General features: G+C 46.6%; 1 protein-coding gene across 4 annotated transcripts in view; it reads left to right on the forward strand.

The window, feature by feature from the left end:
* Nucleotides 1-9,613, forward strand: part of abl2 (c-abl oncogene 2, non-receptor tyrosine kinase) — a 46,342-nt gene that overhangs the window by 30,822 nt on the left and 5,907 nt on the right. For 3 of the 4 annotated variants that reach the window (XM_079506838.1, XM_079506837.1, XM_079506839.1), the window contains 2 exons: nucleotides 7,193-7,282; nucleotides 7,839-8,027. In XM_079506838.1, the coding sequence (XP_079362964.1) occupies nucleotides 7,193-7,282; nucleotides 7,839-8,027 (279 nt within the window). Of the gene's footprint in view, nucleotides 1-7,192; nucleotides 7,283-7,838; nucleotides 8,067-9,613 lie in introns of all 4 variants that reach the window. The other variant, XM_079506840.1, reaches the window with a different exon arrangement.

Genomic DNA, 9,613 nt, shown 5'->3' on the forward strand with positions numbered 1-9,613 from the left:
CATTTCAATGAAAAAAAAAAAAACCCAGGTTTTCTTTTCAGGTTCCATAAACAGTTTCACCTTTCTTTTTTGGTAAAATTACTTCTCTCCTGTAACAGGACTCGATTAGCGGCCAACTCATCCAATAGTCTGTTACCCTCTTCTGTTTACTTATCAGAGACAATACACTACATCTTGTCGACCCATGTCCCCAAAACAATACAAAATCAAAAACACAGAATAAATGCTTTTCTCACTCAAAACCAAAATAAATGCTTCTCTTGTCTTCTTTTCACTCATGTGACTATTACTATCACCGGCAGTGTTTTGTTTTTGTTCAGTCTCTCAGTCTTTTCGTGTGTGAGTGTGTGTGTGTTGTACGATTTAGAGCAGGGGGTAGGGAAGTGGTGTTTATGCTTGTGTGTGTGTGTCCGGGTGGGTTGTCTGCATGTGGAAGGGGAGTTGTTGTGTTTGTGTGCTGTATGTGTGCATTGTCTGCATGTGAATGCTGTCTCACTGTCTTTGTGTTGCACTCCAGGGTCTCCACAACATCTGGACACAGGGGGATGGTCTCTTTACTTCAACGTGTCCCATATCCATCCCTCTAGGAATCACTTTGGGTTGTCCTAGTGCTTCGTATGTCAGCATCTGAGGTGGGCGTCGCTGTCTCTGAGGGTAACCTTGTTCCACTGGTGGTTCTCTCTCAGTATCCTCTTCCTCTACCTCAGCTGCCTGCTCTGGTGGCTCTTCCCATTCAGCTTCCTCTTCAGGTATGGCTTCCTCTTCAGACACGGTTTCCTCTTCAGACACGGCGTCCTCTTCATCTCCAGTATCAGGTAAGTTTACATTCACCAGCTGTTCATTTTCTCTCTCCTCCATTCTTGGTTCATAGGGCTCAGCATCAGGATTCAATGTGACTGTTCTGCTTTGCTGGCTGTGACGAGGGAATCTTAGAACCATCTCACACTCATCCTCCTCTTCACTGTCTGTCCCTTCTGAATACAGGTCTGGACGCTGCTGCTGTTTAGGTTTCACATTTCTCACCTTCTTGGGAGCTCCTTCTGAATCAGGTTCTTCGACAGGTAAACTGTCACAGGGGAGCAAAAGGTTCCTGTGTACCACCCGACTTTTTCCTCCTCTTTCTGGTGTAATCTCATACACAGGGCTGTCGTTGCTCTTGCGACTCACCACGACATACACCTTGTCCTCCCAGTGTGATCTGAGTTTGCCTGGCCCCCCTCTTTGACTCAGGTTGCGGAGCAGGACCCTGTTGCCTGGCTGCAGTTCCACTCCATGGCTCTTCTTGTCATAGTATTGCTTTCTTCTCATGGATTCCTTACTGTCTGTTTTTGCAGCGATCTCATAGGCCTCTTGCATCCTCGCTTGCCACTGTTTCACATACTGTGCATAACTTTCTTGTTTCTCAGAGGGCTGCAGATTAAACAAGAGGTCGATGGGCAGTCGAGGTGAACGGCCGAACAGCAGATAATATGGAGAGAACCCTGTGGCCTCACTGCGTGTGCAGTTGTATGCATGCACTACCTTTGCCAGGGAGCTCTTCCAATCAGCCTTCTCTGAGTCGGTCAACGTCCTGAGCATGGACAGGAGGGTTCTGTTGAATCTCTCAACTTGTCCGTTGCCCTGGGGGTGATATGGTGTAGTGTGGGATCCACGGACACCACACAGCTTCTCTAACTGGGAAAACATCTGGTTCTCGAACTCCTTTCCACAGTCATGGTGAATTTTCGCTGGGAAAGAATACTTTAGAGCATAATCATTAAAGATCTTTTCTACAACTGTTTTTGCTGACTTGTTTTTCGTCGCATAAGCCTGAGCAAAACGGGTAAAATGGTCCATCACTACAAGTATGTATTCATACCCTCCTTTGCATTTTTCCAGGTGTAGAAAATCTATTGACACCAGCTCGAATGGATATGTTGTTTTGATGGTGGTCAATGGTGCTCTGGTCACCTTGTTTGGTGCTTTCCTTTTCAAGCATTCACAGGTGCTTGTGACAAAGTGTTCTACATCCCTTTGCATGCGGGGCCAGTAGAATCTATCCCTAATCAGGCCAAGGGTTCGTTCTATGCCCAAATGTCCCATTTCTCTGTGCAGCTCATGGAATGCGGTCTCGTGATGCTCTTTAGGTAGGAGTAGTTGTTCTCTGCCTCCAGCCTTCCTCTGCAGAATCCCTTCGTCACTCACATGAAGTCTGGTCCATTGTTTTAATAGCAGCCTAACATCAGCTGACTCTGCTTTCAGAGCCCGGCCAGCGGGGAGATGATTGCTTTCCTTGTACTGCAGAACACGTCCTATGACAGGGTCTCTTTCTTGGCTTTGCCTAATGTCAGCTGATGAGAGGGACTTATCTGTGGGCAGTGTTGTAGTATCCTTCACCAGCTTTATGGCATCCAGGCTCACTGTGTTTGTCCAGTGGCAGGGGTCCTGTTTCTGACATGAGACTGCCTCCACGCAAGCACTGATCACATCTTGCTGGGCCTCTTCTGTGCACTGTCTCATTAGCTGGTCAATGTTCAGTGGCATTCGGGAGAGACCATCGGCATCTGCATTTTGTTTTCCTGGTCGATACTTCACAGTGAAATTGAAATCAGCCAACTCAGCAACCCATCTGTGACCTGTTGCATTTAGTTTCGCTGTCGTGAGTATGTATGTTAGGGGATTATTGTCGGTGTAAACCACAAAATTTGGGGCGTGGTACAGATAATCCCGAAACCGTTCACAGATGCCCCATTTTAGCGCCAGGAATTCCAATTTTCCTGAATGCATATTGTAGTTTTTCTCCGGTGGTGTCAGTGTTCTGGAGCCATAACCGATTACAACCATCTTCCCAGCCTGTCTCTGATATAAGACGGCTCCCAGCCCTTCCTGTGATGCGTCACAATGGAGTATGAATGGCTGTGTAACATCAGGATAGCCTAGAATGGGTGGCTCTGTCAAACAGTCTATCAGCACATTCAGAGTGTCTTGGTGGTTCTGAGTCCAACAGATAGGGGTGCCTGGTGGAATGTGGTTTTTCTGTTTTGCACTGACCTTTTTCTTGTTTTTCTTTTGTTCAGGAGGTGGAATCTTTCCCGGTGGTATTGCCAGCAGCCCATACAGTGGTTTTGCCACTTTTGAAAAATTGGGGATGTAGGCCCTATAGTAGGACAGAAATCCCATCATTCTTCTCAGCTCTCCCACTGTTGCCGGCCTCCTCTCTTTTAAGGCCTGGACTGGTGCAATTTCAGCAGGGTCCATAGTATAGCCGTCTTCTGACACCATTCGACCAAGAAAGCGTACCTTACGTCTGAAGACTTCACATTTACGTGGGCTGAGCTTGACACCGTGTTTCTGATATCTCTTCAAAACTGCTCGCATGTTGTTCACGTGGTCTTCAAATGAGGAGCTGTGGACAAGATTGTCATCTAAGTATGGCTGGCACATGACATCTCGCAGGCCCGCTAGACAGTCTTCCATACTTCTCTGGAACTCTGCCGGTGCTGAGCTGAGTCCAAACGGTATCCGATTCCACTGATATAGCCCCCAGGGTGTTATAAAGGCAGTCAGGGGTCGGCTCTCTTCATCCAGGAATCCCTGGTGATACGCCTTTCCTTGATCCAGGACAGAGAACCAGGAGCTGCCACTCAGGGAGTCGAGCATATCTTGAATCCTAGGAATAGGATGCCGGTCTGGAACCGATTTTCTGTTGAGATCCCGAAAATCACAACACAGCCTCAGGCCCCCATCTTTCTTCCTCACGCAGACGACTGGAGAAGAATATGGTGACCGTGACTGTGTGATCCAACCCCGGTTCAACAGGTCTTGGAGATATTGCTTTACCTCTTGATGCAGGGGCTTTGGAACTGACATGTATGTCTTTTTCACAGGTGTCTTGTCATGCAGCGTGATATGCATATTTAGAGATGGAATTGACCCGACGTCACCGTCATCATAGGAGAAAGCATTGCACTCCTCTCTCAACAGCTGTCTCACAACCTGCTGTTCATCATCGCTGAGGTGGTCTAGCTTCACAGGAGGGTCCCACTGTCTTGGTCTTTGCGTCTGGCCTTCTGTAGCTCTCACCTCACTTTCTAGGTTTTGTGGGCTGTAGTGTCTCTCAGGCTGTGAGTTGTTGCTCTCCTTGTTGTTCTCAGGCTGTTGTTTTGTTTGTACTGGTTCTGTTGTGGCTGCATACACAGTTTTTACTTCTTGGAGGTGGCCCAGGATGAGGCGGGAGGTCAGTGTGACATCATACTTGTTAGTGTTAGCGATGGGGACTGGCACATATGCTGATCTGTCTCCGTCGATCCTAACGAGGCCCTCCTGTATGACCAAGCCCTCAGGAAGCTGTGGTAGTTCACATGGGGTAAACAGCATACTCTCACCTGTAAACTGGACTCCTGTGTGTGCACGTGCAAAGATAGTAGTGATTTGCTCTGCTGCCAGACGTATTCCTCTCTTGCCTGTCTGTACTGTTCCAACATCCAACCTGGAATTTGGAGTCTGCATTATCTTGAGTACTGATCGTGCACTTTTCACTTCCACTGAGAAGAGCCTGCTCACCTTCTGGATGGCATCTGACTTTGTCATTCCTTTATCCCATCGGTTCAGTAGCTCTTCAATAACATTAAACCCAATAATTGGATGCTCAGCTACCTTGGAGTCACCTGACACCAGCATAGGGACAAGCAGTGTCTCTTCTGAGTGTGGATCTGTTAACTGGAACTGTACCTCCACCCAGCCATCAAATGGGATCTTGGTTTGGTTTGCAGCTAACCCCACCAGTGGCTCCTCTCCCAACAGCTCTGCAAGGGGTCTCACTTCGCTGTCAGGTAGGTGTTCTTTCCTCCATTCATCATTGATGAGGCTCGCTTGAGCCCCTGTGTCCCACAGTGCCTCAACTGCAACATTATCTAGTTGACACTGGACTAGGCATCTATTTCCAATCAGGCCAATGAGCTTGGCTTGACGGCTTGAAGGTAAGTATTGGACAGATGTGTCACACACAGACGGTGTTCTGTCTGTCAGTTTGTTAGTGTATGACTGGTCTTCATTACCTGCTGTGGTCTGTTGTAGTGGTGGGGCTTTTTGACAGGGTGTTACATTTGTCTTGGACCTGGAGAGGTGGAGGGCTACTGGTGGTCCTGGCTCAGCAGCCCCCTCCCGTTTCCCGGACCTGGTCTCCTCAGTCTGCAGCCTCGGGAAAGGTGCCCTTCATGCCCACAGCGATAACAGTGATTACATGACTCACCAACATTTGCCTCTTGACATGCTTTGCATCCTTTGGTCCACTGCACAGCTGATGGTGGCCTTGTCCCTGCATGATGATGCGACTTTGTGGCTTCCATTGTCTCCAGGAACATCTTCTTAATCTCCATCACTTCTGCCTTTAGGTCTTCTATGCACTTAATTGAGTCCACATCAAGCTCTTTAACTTTGCCTTGCTTTTTCTTCACTCCTGGTGGAACTTCCTCTCTTCCCACAGCAACAGCATCTTTTGTCCCTGTCTCACCACTGTGTTCTGTGTGGATTTCATTCAGCTTAGGCTGCTTCCATGCTGCTGTCTTCCTCTGCTTGTTTTGCCGTTCTTGTTCCAGGCTAGCAGCCTCGTTTATTCTCTCTATTAGGGTTTCATCCGTCACTGTTGGGTTGCTAAGGTAAGGTTTGATCTGATACTTCACTGCATCACAGATTAGTCCCGTCTCCACTGATCTCAGGAACTTGCGTTGGATTAGGTCTGTGCTGAACTGTTCTCCTTCTTCCTCATCCCCCGATTTCCATGTTAATTTCTCTCTCAGCTCTATCGCTCTGAATAAGAAACTTTGGGCCGATTCTTTGGGATCTTGGGAAATGTTCATTAATCTCTGCAGCAGGTCTGCTGAAGAGTCAACTTTATAGTGTCCTTTCAGGATGGTCTTCAGTGTCTGAAGTGTGAGGCCTCGCTTTATTTCTAGGAGGTCGCGCAGGTGAAGGCCAGGGCTAACTGCTCTCACCACTGCCTCAATGATGTCCACTTCAGAGTAACCCTTCTTCACTCCAGATTCCATCTGATTGGTGAGGCTGGTGTAAGAAAGTTTTTCTTTCTGGCCGGCTTCCCCAATTTGTCCACTGATCCGGAACTCCTTCCTCAGGGTCACTTCTGGTGCTGTGAGAGGTGTTGGTGTGGCTGTTGCCTTCCGTTCATTCCCTGCTGGGACGCTGATCTTGGGCTTTTCTCCTAGTCCTAATGCCCCCATCTTCTCCTCTAATGCTCGACGTGCTTCCGCTTGAGCTTGCTGGAGCTGTGCATATTCCTCTTTCAATGTTTCTATCTCGCTGGTCTTTTCTTTATCTTCTGGCTGTTGCAGTGGTCCCATGAAAGACAGAAGGTCAGAGAGGAAATTAGAGAACTGTTCGGACTCCTCAGCATTCTCAATTTCTTCTAAAGTGTGTTCTACCAGTCTGATAAGGGCTCGTCTGGTTTTGGCCTGGAATCCCCCATCTGCTGGTGCACTGCACTTTAGTTGCTCACACACACGGATGAGTGCTGGTTTCTCCAATGTCAGTAGCAGTGAGCTCACATCATCCTGCAGCTGCTCCATGTCTTCCGGTTGGGTGTGTCACCTGAATCTTCTCTTTTGTCCTCAGTTCGTCTCTTGGTAAAGGGGCTGCGTCTCGCTGTCCTCTTTACACTTATCTCAGCAGTGCCTCCAAAAATATGTAGCGCTCTCAGAAATACAAGACTGCTTCCTGGTGCCACATATTTTAATTTATACAATTGTTGGTTTCTGAAATGCAGAAAATACAAACACACAATGTGTCAGCAGAAAATCATGGCTTCGTTTCTGTCTGCTCTGTTCATATCAACTGAATTTCCTGCTCCAGTCCCTTTCAGAATAAAAGCAAAGAGCTTCCCCTTCAGAACAGAACATGACTAATGGAGAACACTGCCATCTACTGACGCAAAGTGGTATGAAATGGTACTGCAGACTAGACGTTTGCCAACTGAACTATATATCTGTGGACAATAAAATAAAAATAACATAAAACGTATGAATAGGGGTCCATGATAAACATTAGACATTAAGAACATAACTATGGCATGTGGCCAGATATGTTTCATATCGCCACATTTCCACCTATAATACTTGTACTGTATGTGAAGTCTTTGTACAGTGACCCAGTGTGCTTTGTGTGAGTGACTTTAATTTCCTATAATGTATGTGTTTACTAGGCTGGCAGTGGAGCCCATTGGACCGGCCTTCATTTGCTGAGACCCACCAAGCCTTCGAGACCATGTTCCATGACTCCAGTATCTCTGAAGGTACGATAACATGACACTCAGGAGCTCTGATAGTATGCAATCTTAAGGATTCAAGATTTAGCTTTGATTAGTTTATTGGCATAGTGATGAAAGTCATTACAATGTAATATAACTAGAAATGCACTCTGTCGAGGTGCCAACTTGCCTACTTGTGCGCAAGCAGAGCGCCCAAGTACTGCTACTAACTAATGTCTATTACAACTGCTGTTCTAAATCCTTTAGACCCGTTATTGACCTTATACCAACCTTGAAACGTACCTTAGTTACATCACCAGCAACAGCCAATAAGGGACCAACATTCTTATCCCGACATACATACATACATACATACATACATACATACATACATACCCAGCCGATCACCAAACGTACCTTAGTTACGTCATCAAGAATGGTGGTCCCTGATTGGCCGACAGACAACACTGACATACCCAGACGATTGCAGTACTTCCTCGCTCTGCTTGCGCAAGTAATAAGCATATGTTGCTAGCTATGTTATTAAGTAGTTATTAAGTTTCGTTGGGTTTTGAACTCTCCCCTTCAACCACCATTGCAGAGGTAGCTGAGGAGCTGTGCAAGACTGCCTCTACAGGTCACGGGGGGCCATCACACTCCTTCGGCCATGACACGCCTCTGCTACCCTCAAAGTGCCGCACGCTCCGCAAGCACACAGAAAACAAAGAGAACATCGAGGGTGGTCTGGACGGACGGACGGACCAAGGGACAGGGACACACAGTCACTCAGGTACAGCCAGCCACGGTACAAGCAGTCATCCTCCTGCAGGTACACCGGACAGCGTGCATTCAGCGGTCGGTCCACTGCGGCGGCGCAAGGCTCACCGCCTCAAGAGAATGGGAGTCATCGACCTGGCAGACTGAGCACCTGTCCCAGCTGCTCACTGGCATTGACTACCGTACATCCAGAATGAGCCAATTCAGGCTGTCACTTCACTGACACAGCATTACAGCACAGTTATACCATATTTACACGTGGTTGTGCAATGTGCATCATGTTGCAGCATTGGAAATAGCCTGTCTACTCTACAAGGCTATTTCCGGCATGCATCTATGAATTAGGCCTTACAATGCATAGCAGTAAATGCAGGTTGCAGTGTCCAACCATAGCTAAATACTATTAAAGCAGGTTCAGATTCCAGTGTGAAACTTTCCAATAAAACTGTTGTCTGCCTGTTATGATGCTTTGCTGTACACCAAATCGCCCTTCGGTGACGAACAAATAAATGAACCTGAACCTGACCATTCCAATTAAATCTGTGATTGTCTGTGATTTGAATAAAGGTGATGAATGAAGAGCTTTTTTTATATCTACAGTTTTAAAAATGAACCTATGCTAATACTTTCAGTAGTTTGCTCTGTGGTTTATTTCGGGTGCATACTTAGTTTAGACTAGTCATTGGTTAGACATAAGGTTGGTGAGGGGTGCGTTGAGACGACCGGATTAAGGTTGGTGAGGGGTGCGTTAAAACGACCGGATTAAGGTTAACGGTTGGGAGAGGGTTAGGTTTAGGTGTGCTGCCCCGTCGGAGGTTAGGGTTTGAGATTGTAGGACTAATGACTGGTCTAACCAATGACTAGTCTAAACCCCAATTTATTTATTTTATATGAATACAGTTTTTTGTACATATGACAATTCCAGAAACCCGAAAATGTATTCTGTTATTTTTTTGGGGCGGGGGTTCCCAGTCTCTCCAGCTCTTTAGTAAACACAAAATACATTGTCAAGCCTCTATAGCAATTTTATCCAATAAGGAGAGATACGTGAAATTGGAAGTGATGAGACAAAAACATTGATACAACACTAGAACTGAAGCTGATAAATTATCTCAGGATTCTCCCTCCTAATCCCAGCCAAGTTTTTTTTCCGCTTGTCTCAGAACTGGAGATGGGGAGACCCTCTGTTACTGAACCCCCCTACCCCCACAGACAGAGAGACGCCCGCACGCATGCGCGCGCGCACTCACTCACTCACTCACTCACTCACTCTTTGAAATACAGAAACGTTCCAACTTCCCAAAGTCCAGAAGCCAGTGCCATTCCCAAAACGTCTCCTTGTTAGTTTTCCATAGACACTGATGTAAATCAGAAAAGATTACCGTACATTGGAAAAAATAAGGCAGGGAAATGTTATAGCAGAGCCTGCATCATTTTCAAGTTTATTTTATTGCCACACAGTTCAGTTGATTTGAGTAAGCTAAAACAAAACCCAAAACATAAATGTTTTGCCTCCAATAAAATGCTGTCAGTGGAAATTATTAAATATCACTATTCCTGTCTCCTGAGCTGATTAATACTAGAGTAGCTTGGTAATAA

The sequence above is a fragment of the Electrona antarctica genome (genome assembly GCF_951216825.1).
Source record: "Electrona antarctica genome assembly, chromosome: 7".
NCBI classification, from domain to species: Eukaryota; Metazoa; Chordata; class Actinopteri; order Myctophiformes; family Myctophidae; genus Electrona; species Electrona antarctica.